We start from the raw sequence: 22,500 nt of genomic DNA on the forward strand, positions 1-22,500 counted from the left end.
AACGGTATCTGAGGACATGTTCGCCACCTCTTTTGTATGCGCAAAATACTGGCAAATCAAATCAAACTTTATTCGTATAGCGCTTTTCATACACAGAGGCAACACAATGCACTTTACAGAGGGCAATGGCGGGGGGGTGGGGTGGGGTAGCATAGGTCCCACCCCTACATATTCCAGAGGGAAGCAAAAAAACAGTTTCACCCAGGGGCCAGATAAGTGAGCTGTAAAAATTCTTCCCTGACCCCTCTCAACAAGGCGATCGAGCAAGCTCCTGGAGTATGTTTGTCTACCGGCTAAGAACATTTATAAAGCAATAAATTACATTAAATTACATTTTCAGAGTAAGAGAGGCTAAAAACAAGAGAGACATGGCTAATGTGTGTTTGCTATGGCCCAGGCCTAAAGTCGGAAGTGGGCTGGTGTATGTCTGTGTGTACGTGTGTGTGTGTGTTAACTAAATGCTACAACATCCACAGCAGACACAGGGATATCTATCGGACTCAGGTTGGTCTGCTGGTGACAGTGGGGCATCCACTGGACCTGGTTAGAAGATAGGAGGGAGAGAGAGAGGCACTAGGGAGAGGGGAGGCAGAACAGGGTTAGTAGCACACAGAGCCATAAAAGCAACACAGATATTAAAAAGGGCAACCTGGAGCAAGCTCCTGGAATATATTTGTCTAACGGCTAAGAACATTTATAGAGCATTAAATTACATTTTCAGAGCAAGAAAGGCTAAGAGCATCAGGTCCAGGCCTAAGCCGGATGTGGACTGATGTGTGTGTGTGTGTGTGTGTGTGTGTTTGTGTGTGTTAACTAAATACTACACCATCCACAGCTGACACGGGTATCTATCGAACTCAGGGCAATAAACATGAAATACTATTTACAGAGCAATAAACATGAAATACTATAGGAGAGACATGACTAACAGTAGAGTATACAAATAGTTTGAGAGATTTTGCCTACATGGTAGGCCATTATGTGTTAGCTATTCCTGTAGTCTCTAATATGATATTTAAGTCAGTAATTTAACCATATAACTATTATGGGTATAACTGTCTACTTGTTGGGCAAACAATGCTGGCTAGCATCCATCATTGTTCCAAGCTGTCGTTGTTGTAATATGATTACCAGGGCCATGATGTCGCTCTCTCCCAGCCAAAAGGAACGCCAGCGTTAGTGACACTAGAGAACTGTTTTATGTGTGTGTGTGTCTTAATTAAGGGTGTGAGGTCCCCTATGGGATTTCTGTGGCTAGAAAGCAGGAACAGGAACCTGTTGTGAGGAGCCGCCGGTGCGCTGGTTATTAGTGTCCCCGAGGGAGGCAGAGAGGGGAACCTTGTTTCGAATGAGGCTCAGAGATTTGGGCACTCGGCCACAACGCCCCCCCACCACCCCACCCCCAAACCTCCTTCCTCAGATGTAATGTATGCCCACCCAGGGGTCGGACGGAGGGTCCAGCCCTAACCAGCCGAGCCCCGAGTGAATTAGCCGCGCTTTATTTAGGAACTCCATTTTGTTCTCTCCTCCACCACCGCCCTGTGAGCTCCAGCCCTCTGACTGATTAATGCAAGGCGGCGCGGCGCGGTGCGGGGCCAAGGTTTACACTCCGCCGGGCCCAGACGTCCATCACGGGTTCCTCCACAACCGTGACGGAGCTCACACTCAGCCGTTGGCCGGCGCTACCACCCCTTTGATCTCTCATGGCTATTCCCTTCACGTGGGTTGCTCAACCGGTGTGATGACCAGATGTTTGGGGGTTTTTGGAGCCTAGGGTCTAGTACTGACTGTTTGTGTGTGTGTGTGTGTGTGTGTGTGTGTGTGTGTGTGTAGCTGGCCAAGAAGATCCGTGAGAAGTTCAACCGCTACCTGGACGTGGTGAACAGGAACAAGCAGGTGGTGGAAGCGTCCTACACAGCCCACCTCACCTCCCCCCTCACCGCCATCCAGGACTGCTGCACCATCCCCCCCTCCATGATGGAGTGAGTAGCACGCACGCACACACACACACACACACACACACACACGCACGCACACTAAACCCCTAACACGCAGCAGGAGCAGCAGGGATGGTGGAAGCATTGCTTCAAGGGTCTGAACCCCCCCCCCCCTGCCTGCTGTGTGCATTCCTGAATGAAGCTCTCTCACGCGTGCACACACACATGCTCACACACACACACACACACACACACACACACACACTGACCATCCTCTCATTACCTAATCCCTCCGTGTTTAAAGGTGTTCCCCGCCCTCTCTAAGAACAGTTATCACCGCGTGTGCACAAATGAAAATTATTCACAGACGTGAGCGGCATTAGCGGGCGTTCTCGCCGCCAGGCGGCCATTTTGATTTGCCAGACGGCCATTCGGCCGGGCAGATGTGCGGTGCCTCATGGGTAACGGAGTTGTGTGAAGGCAGGAACTCTGCTAATGGCCAGCCCTGGACACCAGCCCTCAGTCTGCCTGCACGACGGGAGAAAACACCTCAAACGGGAGAGAGAGAGAGAGAGAGAGGGAGAGAGGGAGGGGGAGGGAGGGAGAGAGAGAGCGAGAGATGCTTTCAAGCCCTAATCTCCACGCGCGGCAGCTGCCTCCATCCCCCTCCCCCCCCCCCCCCATCTCTCTTTTTTCTCCCTCTCTCTCGGGCCTTATATGGTTTTGATGCCGTTATCTCTCTCCCTCTGAAGTTTGCTGCAGTCTTATCAGGAGTTACAGGGGCTGCGTTTCTCCCAAACACGGGGTCCGGCTTCTGCTCGCCGGCCTCCTGCAGCCCGGGCCTGACTTTAACACACACACGCGGACGAACACACTCTCACCCACACACACACACGCGCACACACACCGTCAATGCTGTAGAATTGAGAGGAGATAGGGGAGTCAGGGTCGATCAGCTGGGGAAGATTCAAGATTCTCATCTGTTTATTAGCCATGTATCTGGTTCACACACACTAGGAATTTGACTAGGGTTAAGGCATACGCTGTTGCAGATGACATAGGGCAGTCAAAAACAGTGCAATGTACAAATTATGATGTACTGCTTAAAAAGGGAGGCACACATGCAATTTACATACTATATACAGAATGGAGTGTGGTATGTGTGCAGAGTGTAGTGTGGTAGATGAGCCATGTTATATACAGTGTGTGTAATGTGTGCCATTGAGGTATGTGGACCAATCAGAGGTTGTGTGCAACTGGAGCAAGGGCTATAGAGTCAGTGTGGGGGGGTCATGAGGGGACACAAGCCTTGTTAATGAGTCTGATGGCCGTGGGAAAGAAGCTGTTTGTGCCGGGTGGACCCGGTCCAGATGGACCACAGTCTCCTGCCAAAGGGGAGTGGGTCAAAAGAGACTTTGTCCAGGATGGGATGGGAGGGGTCGACCACGATCTTTCTGGCCCGTTTTAGGGTTCTGGAGTCATGCAGGTCCTGTAGGGAGGGCAGTCTATAGACGATCCCCCTCTCGGCGGAGCGGATGATGCGCTGCAGTCTGCCCTGGTCCTTGTCTGTTGGGGCTGAGAACCAGGTGGTGATGGAGGAGGTGAGGATGGACTCTGATGAAGGTGTAGAAGAGAACCATCATTGCCTTGGTACAGCTCCCACTTGAGGTCCCGGGAGATGGTGGTGCCCAGGAAGCGGAAGGAGTCCACAGTGGCCACAGTCATCTCCACTGTCTTGAGAGCGTTGAGCTCCAGGTTGTTTTGGCCGCACCAGGACAGCAGCTGGTCGATCTCCCACCTGTAGGCGGACTCGTCGCCCTCAGAGATGAGACCGATGAGGGTGGTGTCGTCTGCAAACTTCAGGAGCTTAACAGACTGGTAGCTGGAGGTGCAGCTGTTCGTGTACAGGGAGAAGAGTAGAGGGGAAAGAACACAGCCATGGGGGGAGCCTGTGCTGATGGTCCTGGAGTCAGAGACATGCTTGCCCAGTTTCACGTGCTGCTTCCTGTCAGACAGTCTGTGATCCACCTGCAGGTGTGGTCGGAACACGCATCTGGGAGAGCATGCCCTCCAGAGTGAACGGGAGGATGGTGTTGAAAGTAGAGCTGAAGTCCACAAACAGGATCCTGGCGTAGGTGCCTGCAGACTCCAGGTGCTGGAGAATGAAGTGAAGGGCCTTGTTTACTGCGTCATCCACTGACCTGTTGGCTCTGTCGGCGAACTGCAGGACGTCCAGGACAGGGTTTGTGATGGTTTTGAGATGCCGCAGAACAAGGCGCTCAGAAACCTTCATTGCTACAGAGTTCAGGACGACAGGTCTGTAATCGTTGAGGCCCAGTGATCCTTGTTTTCTTGGGGATGGGGATGATGGCGGAGGTCTTGAAGCAGGCTGGTACGTGTCACGTCTCTAGTGAGGTGTTGAAGAGGTCAGTGAACACCGGGGACAGCTGATCAGCACAGTACTTCAGCATGGAGGGGGAGTCCGGTTTGGCTGCTTTCCAGGGGTTCTGTCTCTTGAACAGACGGTTCACATCCTTCTCTAGATTGGTGAGAGGCGGTGTTGCCGTGGGGGGGGGGTGGGCTGGGTTGATATGACTGAGTGTGGGGGGGCATGGGGGAGCCCTTTAGTCGAACTTGTTCAGGTCGTTGGCTAGGCGTGAGTCATCAGTGGCCCGGGGGGATCTGGGTTTGTATTTTGTGATCTGTCTGAGGCCTTTCCAGACAGAGGATGCATCTCCATCTGAGAACAGGTGTTGTGTTGGAGTTTCTCAGACTAGTGTTGTTAAGCCTCCTTCGCTCCCTTGCTAAACCTGTACTTGGCCTCTTTAAACCGGTTCTTATCCCCACTCCTACACACTTCCTCCTTTTCCAGCCTTGACTTCCTGAGTCTGGCTGTGGACCAGGGCTTGTCGTTGTTGTGTTTGATCCTGGTGCGGGTTGGAACGCATACGCTCACGACGAAGTTGATGTGTGACGACACAGTGTCTGTGTACTCGTCCTGGTTGTTACCAGCCTGTCCGGTCAACGTAGCCCTGATCACGGCCGGCCCGTTCTAGCCATGCACATGATTTCTCCTTAGCTTCATCGGTCCACCTCTTGTATGTCCTGACGACAGGCTTGGAGAGTTTCAGTTTCTGCCTGTATTCAGGGATCAGGTGGACGATGGCATGGTCAGAGTGGCCCAGTGCAGCATGGGAGCGTGGTAGGCGTTGGTCAGTGTCGTGTAACAGTGGTCCAGAGTGTCCTCCTCTCTGGTTGGGCATTTTATCTGCTGGTGGTATTCGGGGAGTTCATGACTGAGATTAGCTCTGTTAAAGTCACCTAGGACAATAACAAAGGCGTCTGGGTACTTACGCTCCACACCCCTGATCTGGTCAGCGAGCATGGTGCCTCTTGCACTGCAGCATGAGGAGGAATATACACACTAGCCAAAACAAAGGATGTGAACTCACGGGGGAGTAGAATGGTTTACAGTTTATGAAAAGGGATTCCAGGACAGGAGAACAGTGCTGCTGTATCACTGTCACAGCCCGACACCACAAGTTATTCACATAAAAACAAGTCATTGTATAATATAAGCGAATGTATAATACGTACGGGGGGAGGGGGGGGGGGCATTGGCGCGGGGTGATGGAAATTGAAACTTGGTGTAGCACAACTCGCAGAACTTCAAAGGATCTCCCTGGGAAAGGGGGGGGGGGGGTTCTCACTTGGAGAGAGTGCCGTCACTTGGAGGAATGTTGTGAAGTTCTCCCCCCTCCTCTCTCTAGAGGGAAGAAAAAGAGCACGGCTGGTCTCCGCCGATGAGTCACTGCGTCTGGATCACGCTGTTCTCCCGCGGCTCGGACAGCCTGCCAGAGAGCGGCCAGGACACGGGCCTCCGGCCACCCCGGGTCAGAGCGTCCTTCAGCCGGCTTAAGAGTCAGCTGCTGGTGGGCTGCTCCTCGGGTCAGCTAGTCACCGGGTCGCCCGGCGAAGAGGGTATCGGGTGACTTCACAGGGTATCCCGTGTCGGGCGCCAGGCGCGCTAACGTGGCGTGGCCTGGCCCGCAGGGCCGCGACCCCGACCGCAGAGGAATGCTTCAATCAATGTTTGGTCTGGAGCAAAGAGTTCACCTGAAAATAGCACGCCGAACTTCATCTCAGTCACGGTCGAAAATGCTTGCCATCTCCAGTGAGTTCTTGGCACGGTTGCCATCGGTGCACCAAACAGAACTGAAGGGGATTCTTTTTATTTGTCTTTATTTGTATTTTTTTACATCTAGGATCTCTAAAAAGATTTGTGAATTGTAGCCAATTGTACCGTTTCTCTGTGTGCAACACACCTGCACACACACCCACACACACACACCCTCACACACACGCACACCCCCACACACTCCTACACACACAACCACACCCCACCACAAACACCTACACACACCCCCACACACAACCACACACCCCCACACACACCCCCACAACCCCCCTACACCCCCCCCCCCCCACACACACACACACACACACACCCCACACCCCCCCCCCACACACACACACACACACACCGGCCTGGGTGTTCAGGCTGAGGGAAGCAGACAGGGTCGTTGTTAACCACAGAAAGCGCCAGACGGTGTTAATTTGCCCGTCTCGGCGGTTAGCCCGGCGCAGGTAAGCTGCCACGGCTGTCACCGGCACAGCGCCGGCGCTCTCCACGAGCAGTCAAAGCACATCCGTCCCCCACGCCGCAACCACCCCCCTCGTCTTCCACCTCCCTCGTCCTCCCGCGGAAGACAGAGAGACACAAACGACGCTAGTCAGGTGCCGAGAGAAAAACAGGCGCCTCGCCTCCCTGGCTGTGTGTTGAGATAATGACAGGGCCGCTACCGGAGGTGTTTACCGCCGTAATGGTGATTCTCTAGGGTGTGTGAGACTGTGAGGGAGAGAGGTGGGAGAAATGGCGTCTTTCATCTCCCCCTCCCCCCGACTCTTCTGTTTTTCGTCGCGGAGGCGCGGGAGAAACGCCGTTTCAAGCACGGTCGGCCTCCTCCGTGGCACCGTAGCTGTGGAGAAAATGTTAATTAAAAAAACAAAGTGGAATATTTACTGGTGAAAAGCCCAAGAAGACAGGAAATATAACGCAGCGCCAGAAGCTTTAGTTTGACCTTTGAACTAACATGATTTTCCAGCATACGGCTTTGGTAGTTCAACACAGTGGAGCTATTGCCCGTGCCTTTCGTTGCGTGCCGTGGCGTGCCGGTTTGACTGGTGAACTCCTCCGCACCGCGCCGGATGGTAATCTGAGTGTCTGCGTTGACCGGAGCTGGACTCTGAGATCCGTCTGAGCTCGAGGATGGAGGGTCAGCTGCTTTTCTGTTTGCTCAGTCGGTCAGCTAATGAAGCTGGTATTTGAGCACGAGGTGGAGGGGTGTGAAGGGGGGGGGGGGGGGGGGGGGAGTGAGAGTGGGGCTTAACTGACCTTAAAGCCCTTAAACCCTGCGCTGGTAAGAGCCCCCCCCCCCCCCTCTCTCTCTGTCTGACCACATGCCTCTGTCCATACCCCCCCTTCTTTCTCTCTCCTTTCAAAGCCTCCCTCTCACACATACCCTCTCTCTCTCTCTCTCTCTCTCTCTCTCTCTCTCTCTCTCACGGTCTTGCCCAAATCCCCGTAGAGACCCCTCTTAGCCTCCCTGGCAGTCGGGCTAATGAAAAGCAGTGCTGTGTGTGTGGTGTGTGTGCGCTCGCTTGCTTTTGCGTGTCTGCCTGTTTGTGAGTGTGTGAGCATGTGATGTTGACAGCCTTAAGGCCCTGACACACCAACCCGACATCAAAGAACTAGCACCCACGAGGACAGCTGCTGTGTCGCCTTGCGTCGCGTCCTCCGTTGGCTGTTTCAGGGCCGACAAGTTTCACTTGAACACACCAAGCGAACAACAACCATCCGCCGACGAGTGCGTGCTTTTCTGTGCTTGTGTGAGATGAAATAACTCCACACCACCAGGTGGTAGTAGTCTGTATTAGTGATGCGCGGCTCAGGGTTTTGTGTGACCCGCGGGTCCCACGTTTATGAAGGACCTTGAACCGCCCCGGCCCAGTGATGAAATCACTTTCATTTCCAAAGTTGTAAGAATAATAACAAAACAAAGCAAACAAGCACATTTGCTCTCAGTGGTTCAACTGTGCCAGTTCAGCTTAGTAGGCATACATCCTTCATACATCCTTTATCGGCCTATTGAATAATTTGAAATCTAACAAACAGAACAGCAGCTTATCGTTTTCCTTCACAAAAATAAAATACTGAGGGGCGAATTCACTAAAGCAAATTGCGCCCGCTAATTGCACCATTATATTGCGCGTCAGTTGCGCCCGCTATGTGCTCCGTTTTAAAAACCTATTCACTAAAGACATTGCGCTAATAATATCCCAGCGCAAACACGCCCATTCGGTGTTTGCGGCTGAGTGCAATTTGCTGCTGATATAGGAAATGACTATAAATACTGCGCATACAGCGCATACAACTCGTATGCATATCATTGGACGATGGCAGACAGAAAAAGAAAGATACGATTTTCAGACAGCGAACTTGAAGGCCTCACGGACGAGGTGCAAAAACATGTCTCACAGCTCTCCGCAAAAAATATCACGACTGCAGCAAAAAATCATATTTGGGGTTTAATTTCCGTCAGTGCCATGTGTGTGTGTAAACGCGGAAGACTGCAAACGGAGGTGGAATGATTAGAAAAGACGAACAAAGGAAAAATTGTCATTTTATGTTATGCAAGTTGCAGCACGATGATCTGGCATACTTTTGGGGGAGTGTATAACATTGCCCCACCGGTACGATCTAGGCATCTAAACGGCTTTTCAGGATTCAAAATGTGCACTCAATCACACCGCGCGTCCTGATGTGAGCCCAGTTGTACGCCGCCTCTCCAACGTTGGAAGGATTGCGCACGGGAGTCATCATCCATGGCTGAAGATGATACCTATGATACAAAAGCAAAATATTTTCAAGACCATTCAAATAAAAAAAATATTGTGTAGGCTATGTTTTTATTTATTTATACCTATATCGGCCCCCAGCCGTTCAATGAACAGCTATAGGGAATGCGCAGTTTCGCGTATAGACTATTATACGCACAGTTTCGTGCTATGTAGGCTATTATAAATAAGTAGCCTATTATTCATTGGGGGAGCTTGGACTCGCTGGGGACGGGTGGAAAGACGCATAGTCAACTGAGCCTCCCCAGACGCGACTTCATCCTCCAGTTGGCTGAAGAGCTGCGCGCTCTGGTGTCCAAACAGCTACCACGGTGGTTCTAGTGTTAAATCAAAAAGTGACCTTCTTCTAAATATTCTCTCACGAGCAACATGACTGGCATTGCGATGCCGAATTCGCCTTGCAACAATCACTGCTGCCATGATCAGCGGACAGGCTGGCCGCGACACACCCCTTGCGCTTAAATACCACCACGTTTCTGAAAACGGTATTAATTTCACTTTAACTGCGTGAGGCAATTTGCGCCGATCTTTGTGAATTGGGCGGGTTTTGCAATAATGTTCATTTGCATAGAAAGGGGAACATTCTCCGCCCATATTACCTAATTTAAATATGAGCTAATAACACCGGCGCAGAGAAACGCAATGACGAACGCAACGCAGTTAACACCGTATTTCACCCTTTGCGAGGGCTTTGTGAATAGCAAACATAATTTTTGACTTATTTGCACAGGCTTTGCATCAGGAAAAGCTGCGCAATCCTTTAGTGAATTCGCCCCTGAATCTGTAGCCATCGAATTATATTCTGTTTCACATTAGGCCTATATCTATTTTCACGGTCCATTCTTCGCTAGCCTATAAAATTAAAACAAAACAGAACAACAGCTTAACTTTTCTCCTTCACAAAGATTAAATACTGAATATGTATAGCACAGGCTAATAGGCGATCGAATTATATTCTGTTCCACATTATGGCCATTTTCATAGTCCATTCTTGGCTACAAAACTATGTAGACTATTTTAACGTGCACTGTGCAAAACCAGAATTGCATCAACGGTCCCTGTGTTCAGCCTTTTTGGCCTAGTCTCAAGCACCCCACCGGCCCATCAAGCACCCCACCGGCCCATCAAGCACCCCACCGGCCCATCAAACACCCCACCGGCCCATCAAGCACCCCACCGGCCCATCAAGCACCCCACCAGCCCATCAAGCACCCCACCATCCCATCAAGCACCCCACCGGCCCATCAAGCACCCCACCGGCCCATCAAACACCCCACCGGCCCATCAAGCACCCCACCGGCCCATCAAGCACCCCACCGGCCCATCAAGCACCCCACCATCCCATCAAGCACCCCACCGGCCCATCAAACACCCCACCGGCCCATCAAGCACCCCACAGGCCCATCAAGCACCCCACCGGCCCATCAAACACCCCACCGGCCCATCAAGCACCCCACCGGCCCATCAAGCACCCCACCGGCCCATCAAGCACCCCACCGGCCCATCAAGCACCCCACTGGCCCATCAAACACCCCACCAGCCCATCAAGCACCCCACCGGCCCAGCTGGATGTGCACTCGCTAGATGCACTTGTTGCCGGGATGCAGAAAATCATTGTTGCCACCTTGGCACCTTAGCACGGGGAAGCTTGGCACCTTAGCATGGGGAAGCTTGGCACCTTAGCATGGGGAAGCTTGGCACCTTAGCACGGGGAAGCTTGGCACCTTAGCACGGGGAAGCTTGGCACCTTAGCACGGGGAAGCACTCCGCCTGCAACTCCCATGCGAACTGGGTGTCAATGTACCGCTGAACCTCATCTTTCTCGTCATCTTCACCTTCATCCTCCCACTCGCTGAACTCATCCCTCTTTCTTTTGGCTCTCTCGGCTGTGCGGTCTTCCTCAACTAAAATGCAATAGAAATTATAGGCTAGTTTTATTATTTTTTATTTACATTAGCCCACTGTTGCCAAATGCTGTTAAATTAACCACTTTATCAATAAGCTAGTGAGATTAGGCCTATAGAGTTTTAATAATAATAATAATAATAGGCTAATAATAATAACTATTATGATTGTTATTATTATTAGGCTATTATTATTATTATTATTATTATTATTATTAGCTGCTTACCTCGAACCATGGCCTCTGGCGCCGTTCCGACACTGGGTGGGGTAGGCCTAGTTGCTGCTCTGTCTAACTCCCTGACAAGTTGTCTGGCCTGGTCGTAGACTGCGTTTCTCTCATCAGCTGTCAGCTTCTTGAGTGACTTGTAACGCGGACACAGAAACGTTCCGAGCTTGTGGGTGATGGTGATGGCCAATTTCTGGTTTAGGAGCCCCGTTGCCCATCCTTGAATATAGACCATGTACCAATCACCATAGCGTGCTTCACAGTGTTTCTTCAGATTATAAAACCAAAGCATCACTAGTTGAATGGTTGGATACTTGTCTCCTTCCAGTTCTTCACTCGCTGCTGGCGAGGACGGTGTTGATCACATGGGCTGCGCATGGTATCCATTTGTAGTTACAGAGGGCAGCTTTCATGTTGGCTCCCTGGTCAGTCACAAACACTTTTGATAAGCGATCAGGGCCAATCCCCAAGTCATGCAGCTCTTTGGTGATTTGATCGTGAAGGTTTTTGGCTGTGTTTCTGAGAGTGGAGTCAAATTCCGCAGTGGTTATGACACGACTCTTCAATTTCCGATCTTCATCGATGAATGACCAGTAATTGCAGTGTACGCCCCTTTGTTGAAATCATCAGTCCACATGTCAGTAGTGATTGCAATTCCACAATCCAGAGCTTTATTCATCTCCTGTGCAAGGATTTCTTTCTTCTCTGAGGCCTTCAGTTTGGCTCTGTCGCTGATGGTCTGCCTGTGAGGGAGTATGCTTTTGACATCCGCGCGTCCAAAACGCTCACCGACGTTTATAAGACCCTGGGCTAGGGCACGGAATCCATCGGCAGATACGATATCAAACGGCCTCAGATCTTGACAGCACAATTCAACACAGGCACCGGTGACTTCAGACTTTACTTGAGCTGGAATCGTTGTATTGTTTAAGAACACGGCCATACCACACTGAGACGAATCCTTAACATTAGCTTCTCCGCATTTGTGTCTTGTCATGTTGGACGTACCAGACTGGTGGCTGTGATGTTTGTATAGCGTGTCACAGGAGTTGCACTTCACATAGCCAACGCTGCTGTTGTCGTCTGCAGTAACGACTAGGGCTGGGTTTAAAAAATCGAATCAAATGATTCAGAATCGATTCATTAATCCCAAAAATCGATCTTTTATTTAATGAATGAAGGAATAAATGAAGGAATTAATAGTTCATTAATTCATTCAATGACTCATTCATTTTTGGAAATCAGTATCGATACCCAGCCCTAGTATTGATGTGTTGCATAACTTGGCAGTCAAGTAATTAAGGTTACAGCAAAAAAAAAACAGGTTTTAGTAACACTAACCGAATTGATATTGAATCGAATCGAATCGTGATAATCGATTCTGAAACTTGTGAATCGGAATCGATTCTTGAAATTCGAATCGATACCCAGCCCTAGTAACGACCTCACAGAAATTGTCCCAACATTTAGATTTAGCAGCTTGACCTTCTTTCTTTTTGAGTATGTACTCTCCCCATCGTAATTTCTCCAGAACCTTTTTCACCTCAGCTTCCATTTTCAATTTGATTTTGTCGTGGCTGCTTCCCACTTTGGCACTTTGGTGACGTTTGGTCGCAGCTTACGTGAGTTAGCCTACGTTTTGCAAATACCGGTAGGCCTATAGGCTATTTGTGTAACCTAAACTTGCCTACAAATTCACCGCTAGAAGAATAGCTAGCCTAGTACATTCAACATTAATTATAAAGGGATTTATTTTAAATCTGTCAAAAATCATTTAATCATTTAAAAAAAATATCATAAATACAATGTTGGCCCGGCCCGCCAATAACGTCAATATTTATTGACCCGCCCCAGCCCGCTCTGCGAGTTAACCACGGGACCCACGGTTTGCAGGTCGAACCTGCGCATCACTACTCTGTATCATCAAGAGGAAACTGAAGACCATTGTATGTATAAGACGGAAACAACACATGGTTTGTTTAGCTACAAATACAGCACTCTCGCTCAGCATAGATGGTCATCTCTGAGAATGTCTATTAAATTGTGTAAATTGAAGAGGTCTGATCAATTGAAATGAACACTGTTGTTATCAGCCCTGGCTCCTTGTGTTGTAGGACAGATGAAGAGGCGTAGGTGAAAGAGAAACCACATGAAGGAATTAGATTGCTACTCAAGGCTCTCCTGTGTTTGGAAATAAACCAAGCCACTAACTAAATGTCTTGTAGTCACATTTAGATTATGAATAGACTAATGAACTGATAGCCTATGAGCGGGGAAGTGCAGAGAAATTACTGGTGTTCATACTTCAACTTCATATACGGGAAAAGGAATCAACTGTACTGTCACTCAAAAATCGTTGTTTCCACAACGTTCTAGATTATATTAGATTCAACATCGCACCGTAGCATAGGCTACAAGTAGCCTAATGGGACAACAAAATGCAGTAGTAGGCTACACCGAAATGCAGTTGTGAATAGTGATTTTTCTGAAATGTGTCAACAGTCCAATGACATGTTCCTTTGTTTCTACATTCATCTAAGGTATTCCACGGTTTTTACAGTTTTCGAATGATTATTTGCCAAGATATTGAGCTTTCTCACATGTTTTTTTGTCACCGTAAGGTAGCCATCTTTAATATCACTGCCCTAAGTTTCTTTGCCTTCGTCACTTCCGTGACTTCCGCTCACTTCGACGCCGGTTACACATGCTCAAATGTCCCGACTCATCCCGAAAATTCGCTGACGTAACCAACGGTGCACCAACTCGAGCCACCGACACCCTCGATTGATCTAACGTGCCGATCAACAAGCTTCCAAACCCCGATATGCAGTCGTATGCATTTGGCATATTGAATTCTAGAGGCAAAAGATTACTCTCGTTTACAGTATTGGGATCCAGTATTCTTGACTCGATCATGTGGCTTGTGTTACTATGGTTTTATCCATGGTCGAGTACAATTTCAGTCAGTGCGGTAGCCTAGTACCACTGCAAACTGCAGTCTATATAGATATTACTGCTAATGTCTCTCTCTCTCTCTCTCTCTCTCTCTCTCTCTCTCTCTCACTCTCTCTGTTCTTCATGGTAAGGAGAACACTCCCATGTGGCATCAGTATGGAAATGAAGCACACAAACCATGTTTCATTATTAACTATATGCAGGGATCCGGGGGGAAGACAGAGCTCTATATATATATATACATGTGCTGGAGTAGGCCTAAGCGTGGCGTGTTGATGAGGAGTGTGAGGTGTTGACGTGTGTGTGAAGGCTGTGCTCTACCCCGGACACACGACTCCAGACGCCGTATTTGCAGTGATGCTCTGCTCTCCCTTTTGAAAAGGGGATGTTTTTCAAAGCCCTAATTTACACGTTGAATCCAAATCAGTCTCTCTCTCACTCACTCACTCACTCACTCACTCACTCACTCACTCACTCACTCACTCACTCACTCACTCACTCACTCACTCACTCACTCACTCACTCACTCACTCACTCTTTCTCTCTCTCTCTCTCTCACATTCTCTCTCGCTCTGTCTCTCCTTCTCTCCTCTCCCTGCACTCTCCTTGCCCAGGTTTTTGATGTTGAATTCAAAGCGCTTGCAAATATATATTTTTTATCTGGAACCATTTGCCGAGGCCCCCACATGTCAAGTGTGTTGAAGGAGCATAACAATGACTGCAGCCTGATGGGAATTCGGTGTCTGAAGTTCAAAGCAGGTTGTACATCAGAGCAGCTGTCAGTCAAACAGACTCTCCTTCACACCCCTCTCTCTCTCTCTCTCTCTCCCTCTCCCCCCCCTCTCTAGCTCTGTTTGGGAAGCGGAGAGAGAGAGAAGAGGAGAGTATGTATGTGTGTGTGTGCATGTGCGCTCAAGTGTATAGGTGATGGTTGGGAGCAGTTTTTTTGGGGGTCCGCGCACGAGCGGGATCAAAGGGGCCCAGGCTGTTCCCCTGAGCCCCCCCCCCCATCCCCAGTCAGCTCTTCATTAGAGAGAGAGCTGAGCTCTGCTCTGGAAACAACGCTGGGGTGAGACTGCATCACCGGTTGTGGTGTCGAATCTGGGGCTAGCCACACACACACCTACCAAAGGGACATCACACACACATACTCTCTCTCTCTCTCACACACACACACACACCCCGTTGAAATGCCCCTCTTGCCCCTGCCGTTCAGGACGTCCACACGTCTGAAGGAGTGAGTGGAGACCAGTCAGGTTGTTGACACGCCAGCAGCATGCTGATTGGCTGGGCGGTTGCAGCCGTTTGCATCATAACTCCCATGTCACTACGTATTTGTGAGCCTGATCTCTCTCTGATGTATACAGCATCTCTCTAGCTCTCCCTTCTCTCTCCCTCTCTCTCTTTCTCTCTCTAGCTCTCTCTCTCTAGCTCTCTCTCTCTCTCTCTCTCTCTCTCTCTCTCTCCCTCCATCTCCCCCCTCTTTGAGATGTTCTGGGGTGCGGGCGATATAGATCAGAGGACTTAGCAGCGTAGATCTCCCTCTTTCTCTCACTCTCCCTCTTCCTCTCACACTCCCTCTTCCTCTCTCTCTCTCTCTCTCACCTCCCTCCCTCTTTCTCTCTCTCCCTCTCTCCCCCTCTCTCTCTCTCTCTCTCTCTCTCTCCCCCTCCCTCCACCCCCCCCCCCCCCCTTTGAGATCTTCTGATGTGTAGGATAGAGATCAGAGGACTGAGCAGCGTAGATCACGCTGTGACCCAGAAATCGAGCTCTGACTTCCTGTGATGTCGTCTCCAAGAGGCTCCATCCACTCCTCCGTCATCTGCCCGGCAACACGACTACCGACTCGGCCCCCATCATTTCTCACAGTGCCACTCAGCATTAATAATCAATAATTCATTATATCCATAATGCACTTTTCATTGTGAGACAATCTCAAAGCGCTGAAACATTGGGGTGTTTCTGATTGGATAGAGTTGTCAATACACTATTAAAACGTTGGACTAATAAATAGACAAAGTTTCGGACAGAAATTTCAAGTCTTTAATGCAAAAATAACCCCCCTCACTAGTTAGAAGCTCAGTTCTCGTGTGTGGTTGAGTGTGTGAGAGTGGGTAGTGTGTGAGAGAGTGGGTAGTGTGTCCTGACTCCTGTCCTCTTGCCTCTGCTAAGTCTTCTGGGTTCTGTGTGTTCAGGTTCGACGGCAACTTCAACACCAACGTCTCCAAGACCATCTGCTGTGACCGGCTCTCCCCCACTGTCAACAGCCGAGCCTTCAACCCTGGACGGGACCTCAACTCAGGTTGGTACACACACACACACACACACACACACACATACACACACACACACACACGAGCGCACACACACACACACATACGCGCGCGCGTGCACACGGACATACAGTACATGTGTTCACACACACACATTCACACACACACTAGGGCTGTACTGAATGTCATTTTTTCAGGTCCGAACGTCCCTTGGTGTTCACGAACAATGCTTCGAACGTTCGCTCATCAGAAAATCATTGGCAAGAATGCACAGACAGCGAACGTGCGCTAGCTAATATTTAGCCGGTGGTAACTGTTATGTAGCCAAGCTGCGCTGCAAACAGCAACATGACGTTATATAGCCTACAGCAACATGACGTTATATAGCCTACAGCAACATGATGTTATATAGCCTACAGCAACATGATGTTATATAGCCTACAGCATCATGACGTAATATAGCCTACATGACGTTATATAGCCTACAGCAACATGACGTTATATAGCCTACAGCTTGCCGGTTGAAAAACGCAGCCTTAACTCTGATGTCTACATTGTCGCGGAGATTGTCAATAGCCTACAACGAATCCGCTCAAGGCCAGCCCTATAAAGTGTGTCACGGATTCTAATATTCCAGTATAATGAAAGGATCACACAAGCATATAAGACATTGCGCTTTATTTACGTCTCCTTCTTTGACAATTTTAAAGTGTTTCCACACTGCAGATGTCTTGGTAGCCATATTAAATGCCAGCTATCCATGCACTAAGCGTACAACACCGCCGCGCCGGCGCTGTGGAGATGGGCATGCACAGATCACGCTCCCAACGCCTGATCGCTCTACAATGTCTTCATTTTGTTTATAATATGATGCGTTATCCGGGCTTAATAACCTTACCCATCCAAGAATATGAATGATTAAAAAGAATACATAGGCTAATTATTAAATTCTGAACATTTCGAACTTCGAATGTCTGAATTTAGGTTTGAACGTGAACACAACGAACAAACTTTTGAACGTTTGGGGCCAGCCCTAACACACACACACACACACACACACACACACACACACACACACACACACACACACACAAGCGCACTGACGGACATGCACGTGTTCACACACTCACACACACATACACACACACACACACATACACACACACGCACACGCACACATGGACATACACGTGTTCACACACACACGTCAGCACACACACTGCTGTCTGCACCCCGCACACATAAAGGCATTCACAGACAATCGCCATGGCAACCCGTTTCTAAGAGGCTAAAATATTCCTAGTCATGTTATTAAATGTTAAAAGGAAAAAGGTCGTTGAACCTTGATGGAAATTAGGTGCTATGCCTGTTCAAGGCATTATGGGATATCGCCCCCAGCCCCTCCAACCCGCCCCCCCTCCACCCCCTCTCTCCGTTTCCCTCCGCGTTTCTGTCTTTCATTTAAGAAGAGTATTTTGTTTGCAAGAACTCCGGATCAAATGCAGCCATTTTTCCCCCCTTGATCCGTGGTCTGCATTTCTATTCAGGAAGTGTATGGTTTTATCATTCTGTGTTTGGAGAGTTTATCAGACCCTGCCTTACTCTCCTACTAGTGGCTTTCACGGTCACATAATCAGAACGGCACTACTGACGGTCTTTACTGTGTCCAGATATTCTGTTATTTTGCCAGCGTCTTACGAGGTCCCAGGCGTTATTTTACATCATTAATTGAGGTATCAGGTAATTCAAGGACTTGGGCAGGAGGCCGTACGTCTGCCTAATGTTGGCTACAAATGAAGTCATCCTTCACTGAATGGATGTGGCGCAAATGTCTGTTTTCTCCAAATATCTTCTGCTCTGGCCTTGAATAACCAAGTTTTTACCTCGCCTGACCAGCTACACAGAGGTAGTGGCACTCCCACACACCCCTTCCACACTCCTCCCTCCTCGCCCTCTAGTGTGTGTGTGTGTGTAACCTCCAGCATGTACCCTTGTCTCTCTCTCCCCCCTCTCTCTCTCTCTCTCTCTGCCCCCCCCTCTCTCGCTCTATCTCTCTCTCTCTCTCTCTCTCTCTCTCCCCCTCTCTCTCTACTCTCTCTCTCTCTCTGTCCCCCCCCTCTCCCCTCTCTCTCTCTCTGTCTCTCTCTCTCTCCCTTTCTCTCTCTCTCTCTCTCTCTCTGGGCAGATTGGGTCGATTCGTCTTCATCTCGCAGGCTTGTTTTTCCTGGGGCAGTCATCGGGAGTTCATGTTACCTTCCCCGCCGCCGCGTCCCGGCCGTTCCTGACCCCCGCGCCTCTGCTCTCATTCGTCCTGGCCGTTAGGCAGCTCCCAGTCTAAACATAGGAAGTGGAGGCAGAGGCAGTGTGTACGAGAGAGAACTAATTGAGAGAGAAAGGGAAAAAAAAAGAACAGGGGCTAAAGGGAAAAGACCGGGTGTCGCGCAAAGGTGTCGGGTTCCGTTTCTCGTGTTTGTCCTGTAATTTGTCTCTCCGTTCTCCCCGGCTCCGTCGCTTTCCTTCGTTCTCCCCTCTTTTCTCTCCCCCTTTCCTCTCCCGGCTCGACGGTAACCTCTCCCCCTTCAATTCCTCCCCCTTTTCCTGACTCCCTGATTAGTCCTCAAAGACCCACGTAGCTCCAGGCACTTAACTGTAGCACGCCTGTGTGAGTGCGTGTGTGTGCGCGAGTGTTAAGCTGCGTGTTGAGTGCGTAGCTTTCCTCTCCGTCCCTGCCCAGTGGACATATTGCCGTGTGGAGAGGGGTTCGGGCCCAGAGACGGGAGTTGGTCCGTTGGAGGATCGGGGTGTAGGTTAAAGGAAATGATGGCCCCTCAGCCCGTCTATGTGCTTCTAGTGTTTTCTAAACACCGGTGACAGGATTAAGCGCTGCGGCCAGGCAGATGTATACACACTCCTCTCAAACTGTCAACATCCCAGAGAGGTTCCTGTTTATACGGCCGTCGAAGATGGATGGTCGGGCTCCCAGTGCTGATGTATGGGGGGCTAGCGTGCCACTGCTCAATAACAGCTAAACCCAGCTAACCCTTTAGCCTAGCCTAGCGCCAACCATAGCCTGCCACAGCCCAATAACAACTATAGCCTAGCCTAGTGCTAACCATAGCCTGTCCACAGCTCAATAACAGCTATAGCCTAGCCTAGTGCTAAACATAGCCTGCCCCCAGCTCAATAACAACTATAGCCTAGCCTAGTGCTAACCATAGCCTGCCCACAGCTCAATAACAACTATAGCCTAGCCTAGCACTAACCATGCTGTAGCCTGCCATAGCTCAATAACCGCTATAACCTTAGTTTAGTGCTAACTAGTGTATCACAGCTGTAGAGACACTTTGCTAGCATGCTTCTTCTGTCAGGCTCCAGTGTTGTGGTATACAATATGCTGTTTGTTCTATGTTAGGCACTGTGTTAGCACTGAGGAGATTGGATTAGAATCGTTGAGCGAGTGTGTGGATTGGGTTATGAACCGAGGCTCTGGTCTATAAACGCCTGTCTTTTGTAAAATTAAAATTTTAAACGGTGACATCATCTGTGTGCTGTCATCATCAGGGGCCCAGCCCAGGGACGAGAGACACCTCCCTTCACATGCACTCACCCACACAAACACAGACCCACACACACACACTCGCGCGCACACACACGGGTGCACACACACACACACACACACACACACAGATGAATCTTCTCCTAAGGATGTGAGGTATAATCCATTTTACTCTAACTTACACAGACACAGTCACACACAATCAATCTCTCTCTCCCTCCCTCTTGCGCGCTGTGACTTTTCTGTGATCTGATCTCTCTGAAGTTCCTCTAGACCGGCAGCCGCTCTGGCTTCGACTCCTGGTACTCGAGGCCACAGTGTTAGCCCAAGCCACAATAATGATCCAATATACCCCACTAGCAGGTTTCAGCACACGGTGTCCAGCTAACCAACGTATGTTGATGATCAAAAGGCCCATTGTCTCCATTGAGCCAGAGAGGTTGGCTGAAGCTGAAAGCTTTTAGGTTCCCTGATGTGGTTTTGTATGTTGTCGTGTTCATAACATCCGTACGGATGACTTGGAAAAGTAGCGTTCTGATGCTCTATCTGATGCTGTAAGTGAAACATTATAGTCAAATATTCAAATCTGAGGCCCAGTGTTTCCATAGGCCTAACGCATCATGTGAGTTTCTTGTCTCACTCTCGCACACAGAGAAACCAAATTAACCCAGAAAACACTCTCTTCTTTTTGTCCTGAGGCGTTGATTATAGTACCTTAATTTCACTCACCAGCCTCTCTCTCTCTCTCTTCTCCTCTTCTCCAGTGCTGGCGGACAACCTGAAGTCCAACCCGGGCATCAAGTGGCAGTACTTCAGCTCCGAGGAGGGGATCTTCACTGTGTTTCCTGCCCATAAGTTCCACTGCAAAGGCAACTATGAGCATCGCAGCCGGTAGAGTACCTGCACCGTACACACGTACACACACACACACACTCTCACACACACACACACACACACACACACACACACACACACACACACACACACACACACACACACACTGTCACACATACACACACTCACTCACACACGCACACACACGTACACACACACACACACACACACACACACACACACACACATACATATGTACCCACACACACACATACATATACACACACACACACACACACGCACACACACTCAGATACATATGTACACACACACACACTCTCACACACACACACACACACACACACATACACACTCACACATTCTCACACACACACATTCTCACACTCTCTCTCTCTCTCTCTCTCTCTCTCACACACACACACACTCTTAGCTGCCCATCGTGTTCGATGATGACGCTTCCTCCGGGAAGGGGGTGCGGGGTTCAGCGATGTAGCCCTGGCGCCACTTCCTGTGGCTGTCAAGGCCGATGCGTGACCCACACATCCGCCCACAGATGGAGCAGAGGAACCCGGACGCCAGGGGAATATCGGCCGCCCTCTGGCGTCGCTGCGCGCGCCTCTCTGACCGTCTCTGTTGATTGGTGTGGTTTATTTGCGAAACTGCTCTGGCACATGTGACTTGCCAGGCTGCTCTGTCGAGTGCCAGAGTTTCAAGCTGCGGCGGGGTTGGTGTTTGAGCGCTTCAGGAGGTCCTTGGTAGTGGTCAGGTATGCGGATAGTGTGCCCTATCCAGCGTAGGTGTTTTTTGGCCACTGCTGCTTCCATACATATGGAGTTGGTGCTGTCAAAGATTTCTGTGTAGTGTCGAATGTGTAAAACACTTCCACCACGGCGATATTCCAGATGAACACCGCCTTCATGTCCCAGGGCACGGTGGGGCAGAGAGGAGGGGTTCGAAGAGCACTGGTGCCAAGACACAGCCTTGCTTCACCCCAAAGAACTCTGACTGGAGTTCTGCTGTGAGGACTCTGGCTTGGATCCCATCATGCAGTCGCTGGAGCACGATGAGAAACGCGGGAGGTATCCCGAGTTTGGAGAGGTGTTTCCAGAGCATCTCACGGTTTATGGTGTCAAAGTCTTCGCTGAGGTCGATGAAAGCGATGTAAAGGTCTTTGTGCTGCTCTGCTCTTCTTTAGCAGCTGCCTTAAGACAAAGATCATGTCGGTGGTGGATCTGGTCTTCCGGAAGCCACGTTGTGTTTCCGGAAGAGTGCCCCGCTAGGCTATTCAGCATGATCTTTGCCAGCACTTTCCCTGCAATGGAGAGGAGAGAGATTGTTTCCGCAGACTGCTCTGTCCCCTTTCTGCTTGTAGATGACCACGATGTTAGCATCCTTCCAGTCCTATGGGACAGTCTCATGTTCCCAGATGTTTAAGATCAGGAGGTGCAGAGGTGAGGGGGTACCCTCCGTGGTTGAACACCTCTGCCGGGATGCCATCGGGTCCTGCGGCCAAGGATCTCATGGCGGTCCATGGATCCATCAGCTGATCGGTCCGGGGCAGTCGCCCGCTTCCTGCTTCCTGCGAAGCTTTGATGGCATCGTAAAAGCCCCGGGTGTTGTTGCAGTCTGCTTCGATTGTGGATCTCTGGTGCCTTCTACACCCACCAGAGGTCCTCCGTGCTCCGAAGAGCTCGCTGGGTTGCAGCTCTTACCGCAGTAAAGGTGTCTTTCAGGGCGGGAGATCCTGGGCAGGTCAGGAGAGCTCTATGGGCTTCATGTTTGATATAAGGAGTGACTGTATTTCGGCTGTGTTGC

The 22,500-nt window shown here is 50.0% G+C and overlaps 1 protein-coding gene across 1 annotated transcript in view; it reads left to right on the forward strand.

Annotated features, from left to right (window-relative positions):
- cachd1 (cache domain containing 1) overlaps window positions 1-22,500 on the forward strand; it is a gene marked incomplete at both ends in the record, with an annotated part of 78,441 nt that overhangs the window by 27,607 nt on the left and 28,334 nt on the right. Inside the window, 3 exons of the mRNA XM_084436089.1 lie at window positions 1,834-1,982; window positions 16,197-16,303; window positions 20,595-20,721. Of these exons, the coding sequence (XP_084292215.1) occupies window positions 1,834-1,982; window positions 16,197-16,303; window positions 20,595-20,721 (383 nt within the window). The remainder of the gene's footprint in view (window positions 1-1,833; window positions 1,983-16,196; window positions 16,304-20,594; window positions 20,722-22,500) is intronic.

The sequence above is a fragment of the Borostomias antarcticus genome (genome assembly GCF_949987555.1).
Source record: "Borostomias antarcticus genome assembly, chromosome: 3".
NCBI lineage: Eukaryota > Metazoa > Chordata > Actinopteri > Stomiiformes > Stomiidae > Borostomias > Borostomias antarcticus.